At 47.3% G+C, this 22,827-nt stretch overlaps 1 protein-coding gene across 1 annotated transcript; it reads right to left on the bottom strand.

Moving 5' to 3' along the window:
* Positions 1-359: 359 nt before the first annotated feature.
* ENTPD4 (ectonucleoside triphosphate diphosphohydrolase 4) lies at positions 360-21,950 on the bottom strand. Its single transcript, XM_073653731.1, is given in 14 exon segments — positions 360-1,403; positions 3,553-3,714; positions 3,844-3,929; positions 5,102-5,426; positions 5,503-5,669; positions 11,426-11,556; positions 11,639-11,698; positions 11,810-11,882; positions 11,884-11,914; positions 12,240-12,390; positions 17,198-17,403; positions 18,724-18,921; positions 19,240-19,345; positions 21,719-21,950. Coding segments are annotated over 13 exon segments (1,827 nt in total). The 5' UTR covers positions 19,248-19,345; positions 21,719-21,950; the 3' UTR covers positions 360-1,174.
* Between the last annotated feature and the right edge of the window lie 877 nt (positions 21,951-22,827).

The raw sequence follows: 22,827 nt of genomic DNA, 5'->3' as shown, positions 1-22,827 counted from the left end.
AACAGTGAAAAATAGACAGCACTTGGATGGTACACGCGTGTTGTTCATTTTTAACACAGGCCCATTGTTTTGAATGGGCGAGTTTCCATATCTTGGATCAAAAATGGACTTGTGAACAACCCAAAAGGCTATAATGGAGAACACTGATAAAACATGTATGTGAAAAACGGAAGTCTGAATGAGGCTTAAGAAATATGACAAAAAAAGTGCGGGGTGCCAAGAGATCCTGAGGTTGTATCCCTACCTTGGGGTCAGCACTGGTGGTCAGAAGTCTACCTAACACAGAAGCCCCTCTGTAAGGCATGTAACCTGACCACGGACTGACACGTGTCACGCCGGCTCCATTCCTGGGAGTGAGACCGCATCTGCAAGCATTTATTTGCAAATTTAGGAATCCTTTTACTCTAGGGAACAGGTGTCCTCAGAAAATGCTTGCACTTACACAATTATAAGCCACATTTATCCCCCTGCAGCTTAACTCTTCAGCGACCGGACACGGATAGCAGCAGCTGTTCCTACGAGGCGTACAAAGTCATAAAAGCAGTAAGAGAAGGAGGCAAAGCTTTCATGGAAGCAGCGGGTACAGATAGAAGAAAGACAGAGGTGAAAAGTTAAGTGAGATCGCCCCTTTTCCCCGGAGAAGGCATTTTATCGTGGAATACCCAATGACTGTCCTTTGTATGTTGTAGAAATGAGAGACATCAGTGAGGGATGAGGCGGCGGATGTACGGGATCTGGCACCCAGTGAATAAGTCCTGGTTTAGCTCACGTCATGGTTGCCCCTATGTGTAATGGTAGGTCCGTAAAGGAGCTTCCTACTAGCCTTTCCCATCTTTGGGGAGGCCGTGTGCGTTTCTCAGGGTATTCTCGGAAGCTTAGATGGATCATACACAGGCTCTTTGTAGTTAATGGGGAACACAAGCCTCAGCCTAATATTACTGGCAAGATATAAGACCCTGAGACTTAAAGCATGGCTTTCATTTAGTTGCCTTTTCTCATGTTGGATATGGCGGATTCAAGAGCCATGTTTACCCCCATAATGCCAGACTTGTACCATATCCAACCCCTCGCCATTACAAGGAGCCAATGGACAGTTCACACTGGTCCCTTTAGGAGGCAGGTCAGGAGCCTTTCCATCCAGCAGGAAGATGTGCAATATATTGCTAGTAGTACTTTACAGCGGGCTGGGAAGCCCTGACGGCTGTAACCCCTGCTCCACCCATAGGGCAGAAGAGGACGTGTTCCTCTGCATTCGGCGGTGGATGCGGCGCAGTCTCAGCAGGTATAACATAATGGAGAGCAGGACCACCAGGAAACAGACCAAGAACAGATAATGGTTGTACACAAAGGAGGCTCCTCGCCAGTGGGGGTGGCTGCCATGGAACTGCTCCTGCTGGATGTCCCTGTGGGCGACAAGAGCACAAGGAGAGATTTGGGATGGAGATCTCAGCATTGTGTAATCACACCTAAAGAATGGAACAAGTCAGGGGGCACAATCCATAGGTAGCAAAAAAAAACTAAAGTGCAATCATGGTCTGGGGCATTAATAAAATATTGTAATTAAATGCTGCAATGTCAGATAGGTGCAAGTTTCAGGACTCCTACCTATCCGGAGAATGAGGAGTCGCCTTCTAGAAAGGAGGAGACATTGCCTGCATGGGGCTCGCTCTACTGGTCTCAACGTAAGATGCTAAAGTGTTCCCCATCTCCCCAAAAAACAACACTGGAGACAGCCTCATTCATGTATGGCCCCCTCTACATCATCTGCTCCTGTCTGGAGGGCTACACAGGGGTCTTTAGACCCCCATCCTGCTAATATTTAGGGGACACACAGAGAACCATAGGTATATAAAGTATCGCTGCTCTACACTACATTACACCTCTGCTCTCTGCATATCAGAAACCAATAGGCACTAGTTGGGGGCTGCTCAGCATCGTGGGCCACATGTGGTCTTCCAGGCTGCAGATTGTGCACCCCCACCATAAAGAAGCACTCGCATGTATATTTTATTAAATATTTTGTATATGTGCATTTAGTGTAGTGTGAGTACATTAATATACTGACCTACTTCTGCTCTATCCAGTGTCCAATGCGGTTCTCCTTCGCTTCTGAGTGACGCCGCCGCAATTGCAACTAGCCGGCTAACTATGCTGGAGCCGGAAGTCTGTTTTATGATGAAAGCCTATGGAGCTTTGCGCGGACATTGTAAGGGTGCAGTCAGATGGCCGTATTACTCATGCGAGGATCACGTGGCAATCGGCCGACTGGCCATCGGCTCTCCTGACCTGTGTGTGACAATGTGTATTTCTATGCAGCTGTCACGCTCAGGTCAGAAGAGCCATTGGCCAGTCCGAGGACTGCGATGCGATCTTCATGTAATACGTCCACCTGACTGCTCCCCAAACGTCACTTCAGTGCCAGGCAGAGCGCAGCGTGACCTGGAGAGTCTGCAGAGCGGTGACGTCACTGAAGAGGAGAGGAACGGCGCAGAACACCAGAGAGCAGCAGTAAGGGAGTATACTAATACACTCACACACACACTACATACACATATACACACATTTAATAAAAAAATACATACATTAGAGTACTTCTTTAAGTGGTTGTGACTCGTGAGCCATTTTATTTTTTTAAACGATCTGCCAAGTGTCAGACACTTAATTTGGTTATTTCCAATTCTCCCCAATTCACAGCAGACAGGGATTCCTGGAATAGCTAAATGGAAGCACTTGGATCATTTTTATTAAGGCCACGTTCACACATGCAGCATTGGGTCAGTATTTGTAAGCCAAAATTAGGAGTGGAACAATCAGAGGAAAAGTATAATAGAAACATGTCACCACTTCTGGATTTATCACCCACTCCTGGTTTGGTTTACAAATACTGAGGAAAATACTGAACAAAAACTGAGTGTGTGAGTGTGGCCTTAGAGTTTCTCCCATCCGGATCAGGCACTTGGTGTCAGTTTCTTGGCAATGGTCAGTATACCACACATCGTATACCCCAGGGTTAGGGGTGCCCTGATCTTTCCATACACACCATGCGTCTAGCAGTAAGTCTACACGGGTTTTCATGTCACATTTTGTGTTTCTCATGAACACCTTCTTTCATCCCTCTGACATCTATATGACTGTCTTTATACAGTCACCAAAAATCTGCATTTCCACTCGAGTACAAAAAAGAACCCATACAACCAATGAGACTAAATATTCTTAATGAATTAAAGGGGTTGTCCGGTCCAAATCGAGAGGTTTGCAGTCACTGTATGACTGCAGACTTATGAATCCCCCCAGCACACGCACTGTTTCACCGGTTTCAGACCCAGGACCCGAGGGTAGGTATAAAGCATACCTACCCTCCGGTCCCAGGTCTGAAACCAACAAATCCCCGCAGTGCACAGTGCCTGCGCTGGGGAATTCTTAAAGTCTGCAGTCACACATAGTGACTGCAGACTTATCGGTTTGGACCGGACAATCCCTTTAAACTTGTTATTAATGACTAACATTGAAAAAAAACCTTCATTGCTCCCCCCCCCCACCACCACCTTTTACCTCAATGGCAAGAACCTAGTCCGGTATAGTATTGCTCCGAGCGTCCACTGAACCTCCTTGTCATACACTTGCAGGACCGTCTTGAGGTTGCTGTAGTTGGAGGGGAATGAGAAGCCTGTATGGAAAACCTCATACATCCAGGCAGACTTAAAGCACTGATACCTAGAATAAAGAAAAATCAATACCATCCCTCTCTCTTCAGCTATCACATATTCACACAAAATGTTACTGAGCAAACCCCCCTCTTTCACCCAGGATAATATGGGGAGGACTGATCCGTACGATACTCACTTAAGCCGATGCAGGTCAGCATGGGATGCGTAGAGGCCACGATCAAACCTCTCCTTTAAAACTGACCATTTGGTGGCACAATAACCCTAAAGAAAAAACATTTTTTTTTTATTTTTTTTATTAGCACTGTTTATGTGGCCACAGAAGAATCATCAGAGCAGACGCGACTTCCCACCCAGACATGTCTGCCACCGGGATAAGGCTTTGGCAATTCTCCTGGAAATTGACTGAAAGACGTAGTAGTAGCAGGCTAGAGTATTAATGATATTTCAAGGACAAGACAACTTTTATGCAAAGGACAAATTTAGCATGTTTAACAAATGTGAAAAATAAAATCCAGAAATTATTCATAAAAATAGAGGAGCTTCTTTTCTTATGTCCCCATGACAATCCTTCCTGTTCTGTCTTTTGTTCCAATGTTAGAATATCATCGCTTGTTCTATACCCTTACACACACACACACACAGATAGATATGTTTACTGACATATATTAAGCTCCAAATACATAAAGAAAAATAAAAAAAAGGTGACTGTCCTGGGCAGGAAATCATCTACATGTGAATGGCCGATTGGGCACTACATCGTTACTCTGGTGCTACCACGGGAAAGTTTTCCAGCAGAAGTCACTTTTTCAGGCAATGGTGACTGGGAGACACTTGACCAATATGATTAAAGTAGCGCCATACTGGAAAATGCAAAATATCCCACCATCCATGGTGTGCGGTCATACTGCCCAGCTCTACCGGAGACCACTTACTGTCCCTATGACAGTTTATCAGTATGTAAGGTGGAAAGAGTTCTACTGCGCTAAACTTAACGAGTTATTTTATTATAGTGGGAGTTTTCCTTGAAGATGGTCTTAATGGGAACCTGTCAGGTTGAAAATGGTCTCTGATCTGCAGGCATCATGTTATACAGGAGGAGGAGCTGATCAGATTGATATACTTTTTTGTAGGATACCTTTCAGTAAAACTTGCTTTTTTATTCGTTGAAATCCCTGGTGGAGTCGAGTGGGTGGTCCTCCTAAGTGATTGACACTCTTCCCTGTGGCACTGTGCATGCAAAAATAGCTGTCAATCACTAATATGATCGCCCGCTGGACCCCACCAGGAAGTTCAATGAATAAAATGCAAGCTAGAATGAATCTTTTCCCACAATCCTATATATCATCCGCTCAGCTTCTCCTCTATATGGCTCTGTCCACAGATTGGACTGCATGTAGAACGTGACAGTTCCCTTTAGGCTGTCGCCCCCTTACCTTTGCTGCTGGGAGGAAGCGCTCTGATCGGTAGTCGCCCCCCATGCGGAGCACATCCTCGGTGCAGTAGTAGAACTCGGAGAAGCCGTAGAACTCGCTGTTGTGATAGGGCAGCGGCGGCTGGTAAATGCCATTTAATGTGGTTTGTGTCTCGTTGGATAAGTTCATTAGGGGCTGGATGATCTGACGGCAGAGATGAAATTCACCTGTGCCACGTAAGAACAAGGTCTGCCCCCCCTGCTTAATTGTATCTGGGATGTCTGAAGGAAGGCACGGGTCCAGATATGGCACATCTTCGCTCAGCCCAACCTTCTTCCCTAGAAGTCTGGTAGAAATATCAGTGATCAGTATACTTCTTACTGCCATAAGTGGCCTTTATATATAAATGGACTGAGACTGACCTGTTCTTTTCCATCGTTCTGGAGAAGATGTATTCTTCATACCTCTGTCTAGCAGCATTGCCCCCAAATCCTAGGAAAGTGGCCACGTAAACTCTGTACACGTGCTGGGTCTCGTGGGCATCACAGCCAAGGTTGAACTCTGCCAGCAGGTTCTTAGCCATGTCTTCCTGTGGACGGATGGAAAGGTGGGAAAGATGTCAGATGGCAGCTAAGTGCACACAGTACATGCAGCCCACATGGAAACACAGCAAGCACTTAATGGACACAAATGTCTTACACAGAAGAATGCGTCCGCAAGGAAACTTTCATCCCCATCAACATGTGGTGCAGGAGTAAGAGCTCCCATGGAGCTCTGGGGTCAATAGTTTGGAGTTAAAATGTTGCAACTAGTTTAGTCGATATTTTTCCCCCTGAAGCATCATGGAAATGAGAACTCTGATACTAAAGAGATGCATGTGTGCTATACAGAGGTTAGATATTCGAGACATTGGTGTCTAAATCAGGGATGGCCAAAAAAATATAATTTACATTTACTTCTTCACAGAGAATGATAAAAATGGCTGTCGTCACATATTTCAAGCTGCAACCCATCCCTTGTCAGAACGGGCTGCGGCCTGAAGAAACACTGTGTCCCGATTGTTAGAGGAGCAGCTTTGAGAACCCAGCTTACCCGATGTGCTCACTCAGCTGTGGAGCAGGGCTATGACAGGAGAAAAAAAAAACAAATAAAAAAACTTCTCAGTTGATTCAGCACAACGGGTCATTTTTCTCTTCTGATTCAGTCCTCCTGCGTGAGCAGTCAGTCCCCTTGCCCTATCAGAAAGCTGTCAGACGGATTCAGCAGAACGGGTTTATAAATGGGCACTGAGCAGGATGAAGCTGGGAAAAAGCAAAAAGTTCTTCTTTCTATCCCGTCACAGCCTTGCTCCACGGCTGTTTGATCAAATGACTTTACTGTGTTCACAATGCTGCTCCTCTGACCATCGGGACATGTCTTCAACAGCGTTCTCTCAGGCTGCAACTTGTCCTTCAGAGTTGAATCAGCAAAGTCTAAAAGTGCAGGAGCGTCCGTCCGACATTAGAGTTAGGTTTGTAGATCCGGGGACCTCCTGTATAAGTAATATATCCATCACTATAAAAGGGTGACGTGTCATCAGTGTAGTACAGTATATCACTATAAAGAAAAAATGCAAATAATACCGCAGTGGTTACTGTAGCTGCAGAGCTACGGGCGTGACGGCTTTTATTGTCTGCTGTATTATTAACCCCCTTGTTTGCTCAGGAATTCATGTTTTCCACGTGTACAGTACTAGACTCTCGTTCCTAGAAACTGCGATATTGTAATCTTCAGTAAACCAATAAATGAGAAAGGCTCGGCCAAGTTGTAGCACGTCTGAAGTCATTCCAGGGAGACATCCGCTAGATGGAATCTGACATCAGTCACTTTGGCTTCTTGGCTACTTCAGAAATCATACAGCCACATGTACAATACACCTTACTAAGTGATTTACATCAACGTATTAGGACTGCTTCACCCATGGGTTTTTCAGTACCGTCTATTGTTCCCTGTTGTCAGCCATTTGTGGCTGGGGAGAGGATTATTACTATTGTGTCGTTTAATGGGATGGCTCACAGAAAACGTATAAATAAGTCTGCCCTCACATATTTCACACAGAAGAACCTCCACATCAACTTGTGAGCCGGATCGAATAAGAACCTATTTTATATAATGGCCGGGTCAATAATAACTAGACGGAGCAGTTCATGTCCCTCCGACACATATACAAGCGGTAGAACAAGTGAGAGCACTTAATGGCGGTGCATACGATAAAACTCTACGTACTCAGCACAAGAGGGTCTCGTATTTTCTAACATTTTCTCTTTAATATGTGCCGGCTTTAAAGGGGTTTTCCCACGTACAAAGTTAATTTTAATCAATAGATCTTGCAATAATAATAATTTCCACAATTGGATGTGTTTAATAAAATGTTCCTGTGCTGAGATAATCTTATAAATGTGCCCCTGCTGTGTACTGTGTAATGGCTGTGTCTGACCGTGCAGGAACATGGTCTGATCATACCACATCTCCTGGGCAGGGGAGGAAGCAAAGGAGTATACAGACAGGACAGCAGAGGATCACAGCTGATTCATTCTGTGAGGTAAAACATTCCCCTGCCTGGTTTTAAAAAATAAAAATGTTTTACCTCAAATAAATAATTATTTGTGATCCTATGCTGTAAGGGCTTAATACTTTTTTACTTCTCCCCTCTGCCCAGGAGATGTGGCATATAATTTAGAACTTTGCAAAAAAAATAAATAAAATAAAATTGGTTTGTGTCCCATAACTTGATTTTTTTTAAAGATAGAGGTGTAAGAGGGCTTATTTTGGGAAAACTGTGATTTTTGTATTGAGGTATATACAATGTTTTGATCACTTTTTATTGCAATTTATTACACATTTAACGTACGGTTTAATGATTTTATATTTTGATAGAGCGTACGTTACAGACATAAAGGTGTTACTTTTTACTCCTTTACTTTTGAGCTGGGTAAAGGGTTTTAATTTACATTTTTATAATTTTTTTAACCCCTTTCTGACGTGCTCAGTAATAGCAACGTCTTACTGACCTGGGCCTATTGGACCAGGTGTGTACTATTATGCGCACTGTGATCACACCCCCGCACACAAGCGGTGCGATCGCCGCCGGACGTCAGCTGATTCTCACAGCCGACACCCGGTGCTGTGAGCAAGGAGCGGTCCCCCACCCCTCCCGGCACATTAACCCCTGAAATACTGGGAGCAAGGGGAGGTAAGCGCGGCTTACCTCCTATCCGGCATCCCACACTGTCTGTGCCAGGTCCCAGTAGTTGTCATGGTGACTTGATGTCGTCATGATGACATCCGGGGTCAACAGGCAACAGGAAGTTACTTTGATCATGATCAGTGCGCAATCAAAGTAACTTCTGAGTGTGTAGCGCTGACAGGCTGTACAGCATAGAGACGCTGCTGCATCTCTATGGTATGCAAGTGATCAGCCTGCAAAAAATGAAAGTTCCATAGTGGGACAAAGTGTAAAAGTAAAAGAAAACAAAAAAGGATCAGAAAGTCAAAAAAAAAAAAAAAAAAAATCCAAAAAAATAAAAATTATACTGTACCCATAAATATTATGAAATAAAAAAAACGAAGCAAAAAATTATGCTTTATCATCATACCACCAAACAAAAAATGGAATAAAACAAGATAAAAACGTACCGCTGAAAATGTCATCTTGTCCTACAAAAAAACAAGCCGCCATACAGCTCCATCAGCCGAAAAAAAAAAAAAAAGTTATAGCTCTCAGAATAAAGCGATACAAAAAATATTTTTTTCTATAAAATAGTTTTTATTGTGTAAAAGCGCAAAGCATAGAAATAAGATATAAATGTGGTACCGCTGTAAACGTACTGACCCGAAGAATAAAGTTGCCTTATCAATTTTACCACACACAGAACGGCATAAAAAATAACAAAAAAAAAAAAAAACAATTCCTGAATTGTTGGCTTTTGTTTATTCTGCCTCCCAAAAATCGGAATAGAAAGCGATCAAAAAAATGTCACGTGCCCGAAAATGGCACCAATAAAAACATCAACTTGTCCTGCAAAAAACGAGCCGTCACATGATTCTGTTGGCTGAAATCTGGAAAAATTATAGCTCTCAAAATATGGCGATGCGAAAACTAGATTTTACAAAAAAATGTGTCTTTTAGTGTGTGACAGCTGTCAGTCATAAAAACCCAATATGACTCTGGCATCAGTGTAATCGCACCGACCCGAAGAATAAAGTCGTCTCATCACTTATACCACACGAGGAACGGCGTAAAAAATAAACTCTAGGGTTGGGATTTTTTCAAAGGTAAAGAAAAAAGAAAAAATGATGACGATATGGAGACTAGTGTTGAGCGCCAGTGCTCGCTACTTGAGTTTGCATCGGGTGCTCGGGTATGCCCTGAGTATCGCGGGTGCTGGAGTGACATGCTCGAGTCTCCGCCCCATATGCTTCACGGCCAAAAAAAACTCGCGGGGATTACCTGCCATGCACAACAGTTTTTGTGGTCCATTTTCTCCTCTTACCCTTGTGAAAATAAAAAAATTGGGACTTAAAGGTCATTTTTGTGAAAAAAGTTTGATTTTTTTATTTTCACGGCTCAATGCTACAAACGTCTGTGAAGCACCTGGGGGTTCAAGGTGCTCACCACACATCTAGATAAGTTCCCTGAGGGGTCTAGTTTCCAAAATCATGTCACTTATGGGGGTTTCCACTGTTTAGCACATCAGGGGCTCTCCACATCCAACATGGCGTCTGCTAATTATTCAAGCAAATTTTACATTCAAAAAGTCAAACGGCGCTCCTTCCCTTCCGAACCCTGCCGTGCGCCCAGTGGTTTTTCCCCACATATGGGGTATCTGCGTGCTCAGGAGAAATTGCACAACACATTTTGGGGTCCATTTTTTCCTGTTACCCTTGTGAAAATAAAAAAAAATGGGGTCTAAAGTAACATTTTTGTGGAAAAAGTTAAATGTTCATTTTTTTCTTCCACAATCCAAAAATTCCTGTGAAGCACCTGAAGGGTTAATAAAGTTCTTCAATGTGGTTTTGAGCACCTTGAGGGGTGCAGTTTTTAGAATGGTGTCACTTTTGGGTCCTTTCATAAAGGCCCCTCAAAGTGACTTCAAATATGATGTGGTCCCTAAAAAAATGGTTTTGTAAATTTTGCTGGAAAAATTAGAAATCGCTGGTCAACTTTTAACCCTTATAGCTCCCTAACAACAAAAAAAAAATTTTGGATCCAAAATTGTGCTGATGTCAAGTAGACATGTGGAAAATGTTATTTATTAACTATTTTGTGTGACATATCTCTCTGATTTAAGGGCATGAAAATTTAAAGTATGAAAATTGCAAAATTTTCTAAATTTTCGCCAAATTTCTGATTTTTTCACAAATAAACGCAAGTGATGTCGAAGAAATTTTACCACTAACATGAAGCACAATATGTCACGAAAAAACAATCTCAGAATCAGGGGAATACGTTGAAGCGTTCCAGAGTTATTACCTCAAAGTGACAGTAGTCAGAATTGTAAAAATTGGCCTGGTCATTAACATGCAAACCACCCTCGGGGGTAAAGGGGTTAAAAACTTTTTAGAACTTTTCTCTTTTTTTTTTTACTATATTATTTAGTCCCCATGGCGGCTATTTGATCACTTGTTCTAAATACTGCAAGACTACAATTTTGCAGTATATAGTAATATTACTTACCTCATATAAAGTCCAGACACAGGAGCGGTGTCAAAGTATAACAAAGATGGCGGTGACGGGACTTTTTACAGGCCATGTAAATGTCGCCGTCAGACTAGCAGTGGCATGTAAATGCTTAACGATCGGCGCCTGCTCCGGTCACTGTTGTTAGTGGCAAGTGTCGGCTGTATCACACAGCTTTGCAAGTGTTAAGTATGGCGTGGGCTCAGTTCCTCAGCCCTTTAAATACACCTGCACCCGATATAGAGTGTAATAGTACACCCTATACCGGGGATGGAGTTAATAGAACAGGCAAAAAAATATTATTTCTTAATATTTTCTTTACTTCTGGGGAGACCAGGAAAATTGTAGCTCCTTAAAATATCTCTGTCAGATGAGATATATATGAATAAAATGCATTTGGAGTTATATTATGGGGGTGATAATATCACATGCAATATTCGGATCACTCAGAAACATTGGCCCATCTGTAGCCAGGTTATGTAGAGCCATAAAAGTAACTTACATGCCCCGAGATATTGGTCTCTAGTGACTATAAAAGTATAAAAAAAATAAAAAGCATAATAAAAGCAAAATTAAAAAAGTAAAGTATTACTGATAATGACCTGCTGAGAGGAGGCAAAGCTTACACTTTTAGGTACTTCATATGCGATCTGAGTGGAGACCCCACCCATGTCCAAAATGCCAGCTGTACGCTTGCGTAATATGGCGTCCTTTTTGTCGCTGCCGGGCACATTAACCTCAACCACAGCATCATCCTCTGCGGGGATTAAAAGTGACAGGTAAGCAAGGAGAAAGCAATGAGTTTAAGGAGTTATCCTGCCCTCTGGAAATGTTCTCACCATCTTCTATGTGATCAAAGCGACCGAGTACAAAATTGATGCCAATCCAGGCGTACACTCCTAGAAAATCCAACAAATGGCTGTGAGACAAACATCAATATACACATGACGCCAACACGGCTTTTATTATGGGAAGACGGAGCTCCTTACGGTCCGGGTCATCTACCATACCTTCTTGCTTTCCAGAGATGACTTCAGCGTGGGAGTCAGAGAAAAGAAAGTCGTAGTGTACAGGGATATCTGTCCCGTAGATCTTCAAGTATCGCCTCCTGCTGGCTGAAACAAACGCGTGCACTGAGTACATGCATGTATGTTGTGGGTCAGATGCAGATTTACCAAAAAATGTAGGCAGAAATATTTTACAGCCATCGATGCCAAACCACATTAGTTCAGAGGTCTGCAAAAGTACAAAAGAAAAAAGCAATTCTGAAGCAACACTAAGCAGATTCCCACATTCTGGTGAACCACCAATGAGCAGTTCCATAGCTGTGCAAGATGTCAGACCTCGTGTGGTGACAGCCTATGCCAAAAACCAGAAATATGCAACAACGTGAGGCTAGAAGCTTTACTCTGAGGGATTTTAGGAAGGCCGACCTCTCACCTCTCCGTCAGGATCCGCAGCCCTGCTGTGCACAGAATATATAGGGGGGTGGATTTGTGCTTTTCCCTGGGAATGTGGCTGGCAGCGAAGTTCAGCAATGGCGAGATGTAGTCGCTGGCTTTCTCTGGGGTGGTGGCAAGCTCGGAAATACCTAGAAGCAAAAAGTTGGTTGGTTAGACATTAGGCTTTGTGCCCAATTACAGCAAAATGTGTCATTTCCAAAAGGCTTTGGCTTTGAGGTGACTTGAAATTACCGGCCCATGGCTCGCTCACCACACATGTACCGAAAACTAGAGCCACCATGACATAATAGTAGTTGTGTTTCTTAAGTAGTTGCTTCCTCATCTGAGAGCAGCATGATGTAGTGGCAATGACCCGGATTCCGGCTATGCATCACTTACTGGGCTGCTTGCAGCAGTTTTGATAAAACCCCTGTTTTATCTGCTACAGATTTATCAGTTCTCTGAATGCTGAGCTGTGTATAACCCCGCCCACACCACTGATTGGCTGCTTTCAGTGTACACTGTGCATAGGCAGAAAGCTCCCAATCAGTGGTGAGGGAGGAGTTGGGCTACTTGGCAGCAGGTTTACTAGTCCTCTAGTGATAATCTACCACTGATAAAATAGGGACATTATCAAAACTACAGCAAGCAGCCCAGTAAGTGACACTTCCAGAATCAGGGTCAATGCTTTTACATTATGCTAATCTAAGATTAGGGGATAAAAACCTGGTGACAGATTTCCTGTAAAAGGGTAAAAAGGTTGTCCATTTTCTTTCCCCTTTAAAAATCTGTTCATGGTGGTCTGAAAAGAAAAATACAGATACAAAAACCTACCGGACCCCCATTGTTTCTCTGCACCACTGCCCATGCGCTTATCAGCTGCAACAGTCCCGTGACATGCTCTGTAGGGATGTGAGCTGTGGAGACGGACTCGGGGCCCTGACTGTCTGCAGCGATCAGGAGCGGTGTGGAAGAGAGAACTAGGAGGTGAGTAGATCCATTGGTGGATAATGCCGTCCGTGAATCTACCAGGATCCGCAGAGGTGGATGACTATGTGCTGGGAATACAGGGTGACACACAGTGCAGGAGACGCTCCGGGCTGTGCAGCGCTCACATTACGGCATTGTTTAGGAGTAATAGTGAAACAGCGGCACAAGGAAATCTTATTAGAGGCCACTACCCTTTATAAAGGCTGACTGTGGGCCTCTGTAAGGGAGGACACATCCATTGGAGGCAGCTACTCAACAAATCAACATCAGACCACTTAATGAGTATCTGCATAAGAGCCTTTTTCTCAGTGAGTTTTCGCCTACGCTGAACACGTCCCCTCATTCTTACATGTCAGACGATAGATCTGGTTAAAGGTCTCATTTCCTATAGTTGTTTACAAGGAGACAATTCCCTTTTCCTGCTCTATACCCTCAGACTGGTTTAGCGAGTCCCTTTGGCCAATACTTCTCTAAAGATATTCTTGACGCTGCAGAAAAGCTGGAGGGAAGCACTGATGACATAATAAATATGCATGGAGCGCAACAATGAGGAAGGGTCCCTGTAATGGGGCCTCCGGGGTCACCTGTCAGTGATGGGAAGATTTAGGATTCCTCGGTGCAAGTCGAGCGTACATCTGGAATGTGCAGATATGAGGACAGATCCCTCCCGGGCAGTGGCGTAACGTGAAGCCCCAGTGCAAAATCTCTAAAAGAACCCGTAACGATCACAGGCTGTTATTAGCATTGGTCTTCTCATATGGGCCAAAGGGATCTTTTATGGCCCCTTAGGCCTCAGGGCCGGATACGACTGCAACCCCTGCACCGATCATGGTTTTATTAGAGACCACAAATCATGCAGTAATGTGAACACCAGTGCCACCTAGTGCCTGGATAGAGGCAGTGCAGTTGTAATATCATACAGCTCAGGACTCCCAGTGACAAACTCCTATAATAAATCATATTCTAACACAGGAACTCTGACTATTGCTGAAAAAATGCATTACATTGCTGACAGGCTAATTGGGCGGCAGCGAGCACTCCTCTGTTGGGGAAAGCACTCCTCCGGGAAAGGGGGCGGACACTCCTCCCTGAGCGCCAGTGGGTGGGGGGGCGGCAGGCACTCCTCCCTGAGCGCCAGTAGGTGGAGGGGCGGCGGGCACTCCTCCCTGAGCGCCAGTAGGTGGAGGGGCGGCGGGCACTCCTCCCTGAGCGCCAGTAGGTGGAGGGGCGGCGGGCACTCCTCCCTGAGCGCCAGTAGGTGGAGGGGCGGCGGGCACTCCTCCCTGAGCGCCAGTAGGTGGAGGGGCAGCGGGCACTCCTCCCTGAGCGCCAGTAGGTGGGGGGGGGGCGGCGGGCACTCCTCCCTGAGCGCCAGTAGGTGGGGGGGGGGGCGGCGGGCACTCCTCCCTGAGCGCCAGTAGGTGGGGGGGGGGGGGGCCGGGGGGAACTCCTCCGTGAGCGCCAGTAGGTGGGGGGCGGTGGGCACTCCTCCCTGAGCGCCAGTAGGTGGGGGGCGGTGGGCACTCCTCCCTGAGCGCCAGTAGGTGGGGGGCGGTGGGCACTCCTCCCTGAGCGCCAGTAGGTGGGGGGCGGTGGGCACTCCTCCCTGAGCGCCAGTAGGTGGGGGGCGGTGGGCACTCCTCCCTGAGCGCCAGTAGGTGGGGGGCGGTGGGCACTCCTCCCTGAGCGCCAGTAGGTGGGGGGCGGTGGGCACTCCTCCCTGAGCGCCAGTAGGTGGGGGGCGGTGGGCACTCCTCCCTGAGCGCCAGTAGGTGGGGGGCGGCGGGCACTCCTCCCTGAGCGCCAGTAGGTGGGGGGCGGCGGGCACTCCTCCCTGAGCGCCAGTAGGTGGGGGGCGGCGGGCACTCCTCCCTGAGCGCCAGTAGGTGGGGGGCGGCGGGCACTCCTCCCTGAGCGCCAGTAGGTGGGGGGCGGCAGGCACTCCTCCCTGAGCGCCAGTAGGTGGGGGGGGGGGGCGGCAGGCACTCCTCCCTGAGCGCCAGTAGGTGGGGGGGGGCGGCAGGCACTCCTCCCTGAGCGCCAGTAGGTGGCGGGAACTCCTCCCTGAACGCCAGTAGGTGGGGGGGGGGCGGCAAGCACTCCTCCCTGAGCGCCAGTAGGTGGGGGGCGGTGGGCACTCCTCCCTGAGCGCCAGTAGGTGGGGAGGGGGGGGCGGCGGGCACTCCTCCCTGAGCGCCAGTAGGTGGGGGGGGGGGCGGCAGGCACTCCTCCCTGAGCGCCAGTAGGTGGGGGGTGGTGGGCACTCCTCCCTGAGCGCCAGTAGGTGGAGGGGCGGCGGGCACTCCTCCCTGAGTGCCAGTAGGTGGAGGGGCAGCAGGCACTCCTCCCTGAGCGCCAGTAGGTGGGGGGGGCAGCAGGCACTCCTCCCTGAGCGCAAGTAGGTGTGTGTGTGTGTGCCGGGGGGGGGGGCAGGCACTCCACCCTGAGCGCCAGTAGGTGGGGGGGGCGGCAGGCACTCCTCCCTGAGCGCCAGTAAGTGGGGGGGGGGGGGGGGGGGGCGGCAGGCACTCCTCCCTGAGCGCCAGTAAGTGGGGGGGGGGGGGGGCGGCAGGCACTCCTCCCTGAGCGCCAGTAAGTGGGGGGGGGGGGCGGCAGGCACTCCTCCCTGAGCGCCAGTAGGTGGGGGGGGCGGCAGGCACTCCTCCCTGAGCGCCAGTAGGTGGGGGGGGGCGGCAGGCACTCCTCCCTGAGCGCCAGTAGGTGGGGGGGGGGGGGCGGCAGGCACTCCTCCCTGAGCGCCAGTAGGTGGGGGGGGGGGGGGGGGGCGGCAGGCACTCCTCCCTGAGCGCCAGTAGGTGGGGGGGGGGGGGGGGCGGCAGGCACTCCTCCCTGAGCGCCAGTAGGTGGGGGGGGGTGGCGGCAGGCACTCCTCCCTGAGCGCCAGTAGGTGGGGGGGGGGGCGGCAGGCACTCCTCCCTGAGCGCCAGTAGGTGGGGGGGGGGGGCGGCAGGCACTCCTCCCTGAGCGCCAGTAGGTGGGGGGGGGGGCGGCAGGCACTCCTCCCTGAGCGCCAGTAGGTGTGTGTGTGTGTGTGTGTTTGTGGGGGGGGGGGGCCACTCCTCCCTGAGCGCCAGTTATTATTCAACTGTAACACACTCAGTGCTTCCTCTGATTCCTACACTATTATCACTATAATGTTTGCATATAGAGATAACAGCTTTAAACAAGCAGCGATTAGGAGAATTGCTCTGAAAGCAGGAACAGGTGGGGGCCAGGACTTGGGATTTTGCAGGACTGATAACAGGACATGAGCTGACAGGGGAGGTGTAGGTCCACATTTTTCCCCGGGGCTCATAAGACTCAATTACGCCACTGCATGAAAATAAGCAAAAATTTAAAAAAAAAAACATCAACAAACCAAAAAGATAATACAATATAAAGGGTTAGAAGGCAAGTAAATGCTGAAATACTGGCCGTAATCCTGGAAGCCCCTCCTAGATACTAAGCGGCCACTGGTGTCTGGACGCCAGTGAGATTATCATGTGGGTTTCCTAAAGACTTGAATAATCCCAGAACTTGGCGTATTATTATAACTCCAGATGCCGCAGTGCGGCTTTATCTGCTTACACTTCTCTAATATGTGACCAGACAATTACAGACCCCGTATTAGTGGGGGAGCAGCATGAATGTGCACCATCACTGAAGAGATCATTTCAGGTACTGAAGATATCAAGACACTAAAAAACAATCCCAGGATGACCTTTCAGGAAAGGGAAGGACGCACAGAGATTCCAAGCCACTTTTCAGTGGAGGGTAATCAGCCAGCGACAGACCCCTCTGCCAACAGCTCAAAACATTGCAATCCGACATGTCCATCACCACATCCCCAATATCTGCTCTGTGAGGGGTCAGGATCCCTCTATACACATCATATAGGAGTCTAAACCCCGACTACAACCAAGTAACCCACAAGTAGCACTTGGATCTCATCCCTTCTGTCATTACCTGGTTTGATCTTCATCACCACAGTCTCTCTGTTCTGGTCTCTCATCTGCTTTATATCCAGCAGGTCATGAGGATTGCCATTATGTCGGGGCCAACAGTATACAAATATCCGTGATCCGCTGCTTCCACAGTCCACCACGATCCCATAGTTAATATTGGGGTTGCCTGTGTCGGTGGCTTCCATATCGGTAACACGAGCCAGGTATCTAAACAGCAAAATAATACAGCTGAGGGAAACCACACACATGCCTGTACAGTCAGGCTTACATTTAAAAATGTCAGATGAGAAAAAAAAAAGACTTCCATTAATGTGTAAGGGACCAAGCTGTATTTCCAGACATAACCTCGGCACAAGTGAGGCGCTGTTTCTGAAAATAAAATGCAGACGCCTTTTTTACTAATCCTAGAAGACACCTTTAGGGTGTATCGGTCATCAGAAGACTATGCTGAAGCTTTGCTTCAAAACAGCAGCATGACATGGAAACAGGTCCGCTCCACTAGAAGCTAAAAAAAATTATATTTTTTGCTGCTTTTGCCAATTCAGGAATTAACTTGCTCCAGTTCTATGCCAGACTTATACAGGGCAGCCTAGTCTCCTTCATATTGGATTAGTAATATTGTGACTTTCTCAACGTGCATTTTATTGTGAACGAGTATTCCTAGGGAAGCGCAATCCCAGATAATCTTGAAGTCTATGCAGACTCACAATCACCCGATAAAGCAAAACAGGTGAAATAATCTTTTATGCTGCACAAAACATTATCATTCTCGGCACACCATCATCCTGTGTAAACAGGACCTGTGCTGCCGAGAACTATGTTAGCCTATGAGTAATGAATAGTGATGAGCAAGTGCTCGGGTGTGCACAGAGTATCGCGGGTGCTCGAGTGACATGTTCGAGACCGAGCAGTTGCATGTATCTCAGCTGTTAGACAGCCCCAAAACATGTGGGGATTGCCCGTGTTTGTCAGACAATCCCCGCATGTTCTGCGGCTGCGGGGACTTGAACATGTCACTCGAGCACCCGCAATACTCAGTGTATACCCGAGCACAGTAGGCAAACTGGAGTAACGAGCACTTGCGCTCATCACTAGTAATAAATGATCACACATCGTTAAGTGCGCTTTGTTAGAGTGCTCCGACTGTGTAAACAGCCTAATAAACGACTGCCAAACATGTTGCTAATGGGTGACTGTTTAGCGCCACCGTCGGTTCCACTCCTGTAACAGGTGGAGAAGGATGGGTAATGGCGGACGTCATCATTTCATTGCTTCGAGTAGATAAATATAAGTATCAGAGAAGGCTGCACTGCGGTGGCATGACGCAAGTACAATCTACTGTACGAAGAAAGACTGTGACCGATTATAATAACACCGATAGAACAAAAGTGCACAAAAAGCAACTTCTCATGAAAACCAGTTTGTCCTGGACAAAAGGTAAAGCGCTCCTCTCCTCAGGGCAGGCTTGATGCTGGATTTTTTTCCTTAGTCACATTTATATATTAAAAAACAACAACAACATCTTACCTGTGATAGTGTCGGTCTCGCTGGGAACGGCTGTACTTAGTCCTGACCAGTAATAGAGAGTAGATCAGAAAGAACAGGACGCTAACCACGGCGCCAATAATCACCAGCTGCCGCAGAGTGGTATTCAGGGCACGGGGGCACCCGCCGGGGGATATACTAAAGTGCCACGAAGCGGGAAGGAGGCAGGAGATGCTTAACCTGCAGGCAAACACAACATAACCAATATGATCATTGCTTTCCAGAATGAAGCGGCTCGAGAGAGCAATTTCGTACTGCTCAGACATTTCTATTACTTCAAATCTGATCAAGAATAATAAAGACTGAATTTCCCTATATGTAATCTGTGATAGATGATATATACTGGACCCCTGAACCTGTAAGTACAAAGTACTAAGTGGCATAAATATCTAATAGTGTCCCACCATCTGTCCGGAGAACGGGGCCCCGCTGTGCCAAGCTCGCCAGTGTTATTGTCCCCTCAATACTGACCACTTCTTCCTCAGGTCTGACACTCACCTTCCCATTTTGGACTGACGTTCAGGTGAGCAGTAATCACATTCAACCCATATTTGCTTCTTTGCTACCGAATTTCTTGCACTGAATGGTTAGCCATGTCCGCCACCTGCACAGAAGATACATACAGCAGCGTTACACAAGGGCTTCTGGGGAATTCCTCATGGCGAGGACACAGCCTGAACAGGTCCTCTGGTTCCATCACAGCTCCTCCATGGCACATCCAAAGCCTCTGCCAATCCCCAGCATATCTGGTATATAAGCTGCCATTTCTACGGACTCTGCTTTAGGTCTCTGAATAGCAACCTGCATTGCTTATGTCTACAAGATGAAGACGTGACTGGGCTACAAAGTGATCACACGTTACTTGGACGGGTCTTCAGCTTCTCCATGTGAGCAATGGAAATTTCCTTTCAATCACTGCAGAGATCTTGAAAATCATGTGGACCCCGCACAGGAAAGAACATGAGACCAGAAAACCTCATTACCCGAGGTGAGACATTGAAGCAAACCCTCAGCCGATGCTAGAAGTGGTTTTATTCTTATATCTGCAACCAACAAAGCCTGTTGATGAGCAAAAGGGGCTTCTGTAGATGGGTGCAAAAAAAAAAAAAGGGGCTCCTGTACACGGGGGCTACATGTGTAATATGGAGAGGTCCCGCTAACTGCAATGGGAGAGCGGCAGGAGACTGCGGAGGCGTCTGTGTTCTATAGATGGCATCCATGGCCGTCTAGCACATTGCAGGTTATAACACGCGTGTGCTGCACATGTACCAAACACGTGACGTCAGGAAATGTGGCATCTGAAAGAGCTGAAGCTACACCTATATACATGACACATCCCTACACACACACGTACACGCGAAACATCCCTACACACACACGTACACGCAACACATCACTACACGAGACACGCGATAAATCACGACACACACGTACATGACACATCACATCCCTACACACACACACACACACACACACATACACGCGACACATCACATCCCTACACACACACATACACGAGACAGCGACACATCCCTACACACACACGTACACGCAACACATCACTACACACACGTACACGAGACACGCGATAAATCACGACACACACGTACATGACACATCACTACACACATCACATCCCTACACACACGCGACACATCCCTACACACACACGTACACGAGACACATCACATCCCTACACACACACATACACGAGACAGCGACACATCCCTACACACACACGTACACGCAACACATCACTACACACACACGTACACGAGACACGCGACAAATCACGACACATCACTACACACACACGTACACGAGACACACGACACATCACTACACACACACGTACACGAGACATCACATCCCTACACACATACACGAGACACATCCCTACACACACACACGTACACGAGACACGCAACACATCACTACACGAGACATGCGACAAATCACGACACACACGTACATGACACATCACATCCCTACACACACACGTACACGAGACACGCGACACATCCCTACACACACGCGACACATCCCTACACACACAAGTACACGAGACATGCGACACATCCCTACACACACAAGTACACGAGACACATCCCTACACACACACGTACACGAGACACGCAACACATCACTACACACACAAGTACACGAGACACGCGACACATCCCTACACACACACGTACACGAGACACGCAACACATCACTACACACACACAAGTACACGAGACACGCGACACATCCCTACACACACACGTACACGAGACACGCAACACATCACTACACGAGACATGCGACAAATCACGACACACACGTACATGACACATCACATCCCTACACACACACGTACACGAGACACGCGACACATCCCTACACACACGCGACACATCCCTACACACACAAGTACACGAGACATGCGACACATCCCTACACACACAAGTACACGAGACACATCCCTACACACACACGTACACGAGACACGCAACACATCACTACACACACAAGTACACGAGACACGCGACACATCCCTACACACACACGTACACGAGACACGCAACACATCACTACACGAGACATGCGACAAATCACGACACACACGTACATGACACATCACATCCCTACACACACACGTACACGAGACACATCCCTACACACACATACACACGAGACACATCCCTACACACACATACACACGAGACACATCCCTACACACACACGTACACGAGACACGCGACACATCCCTACACACACATACACACGAGACACGCGACACATCCCTACACACACATACACACGAGACACGCGACACATCCCTACACACACACAAGTACACGAGACACATCCCTACACACACACGTACATGACACATATAACACATCACTATACACACATATATATGACAGCCTCTGACTCCCGGTACGTGACGTCACACCCTTCCCTCCTCGCCGCCATTACTGGACATTACCTGCTCCCCCTCGCCTCCCCCGGTGCTGTCAGCCTCCACCGTCGAGTGAAGGACACGTCACCGCGGTCAGGTAGACGTCTCTTCCCAGGGGAGGGGTGAGGGGAGGTGTATCCGCTGCCGGCGGGCCGTCCTCCCAGCCACAGGCCCGGTAACCAGGCGACCGTAGCAACCACCGAACACCTGGCTATAGCTCGCGAGATTACATGCTGAGGGGAACTTCCGGGTTGGTAGGCGCCATCTTTGCAGTGGGCAGAGATCCAGGAGAAGCGAGCTGAGGAGACAGTGACAGCCCAGTGCCCCTAGTAAGCTGCTGCCCTCAGTACGGGAGCTGAATTAGCCCATGAAGGATGAAGTTTCAGTGACCAAAAAAGACCATTCTGGTGTTTTCATTTAATTTTAAAATAAGCAGTTTACCATTTGGGATAATTAATTTTTATACTAAATATTTTATAAAAAAAATTTGTTATAATTCTATTATTTTTGAATTGGGGAAATGGAGAGAAGCAAACGTTTATGTATTTTTTTAATAGCTTTGAAAAAATGTATTAATTTTCTGCTTTATTTTTTTAGTTGCCCCAGGAGCCGGGCTTCATGGGTAGGCCCCCGGCTGCCATAGTAAACATGCACAACAGTGATTGTGATTGACAGTGGCATCTAAATGGTTAAACTGCAGCAATCTGCGCTGGCTCTGCTCACTAATGTTACAGGAAGATGCCGACTGTATAACACAGCTGCATTCATTAACGTTATAAAGTCAGGCTGTGCAAAGTGATTAAAGGGGTATTCCCATCTCCAAGATCCTATCCCTATAGGTAGTAGGTGTAGTATTAGTAACTACGTCCACTTAGAAATGTAGTATAGTTCTTCTGATTCGCTATGTCTCTTACCCCATGTGCAGGGCATTGCAGTAGTTTAGGTATCCATGGTTACGACCACTCATATACAATCATGACAGTTGTTCGTGGTCGTAACCATGGATACCTAAGCTGCTGCAATGCCCTGCACATGAGGAAAGAGACACATCTTATAAGAAGAACTATACTACATTTCTAATTGGATGCGTAGGCTAATATTATTAGTACACCTACTACATATTTGGATCAGGGGGG

This window comes from Phyllobates terribilis, unplaced genomic scaffold (genome assembly GCF_046119375.1).
Source record: "Phyllobates terribilis strain yellow unplaced genomic scaffold, ASM4611937v1 Scaffold_11__3_contigs__length_659146591, whole genome shotgun sequence".
NCBI classification, from domain to species: Eukaryota; Metazoa; Chordata; class Amphibia; order Anura; family Dendrobatidae; genus Phyllobates; species Phyllobates terribilis.
The sequence above is the reverse complement of the archived record's forward strand: the minus strand, read 5'-3'. Positions and strand labels throughout refer to the sequence as shown.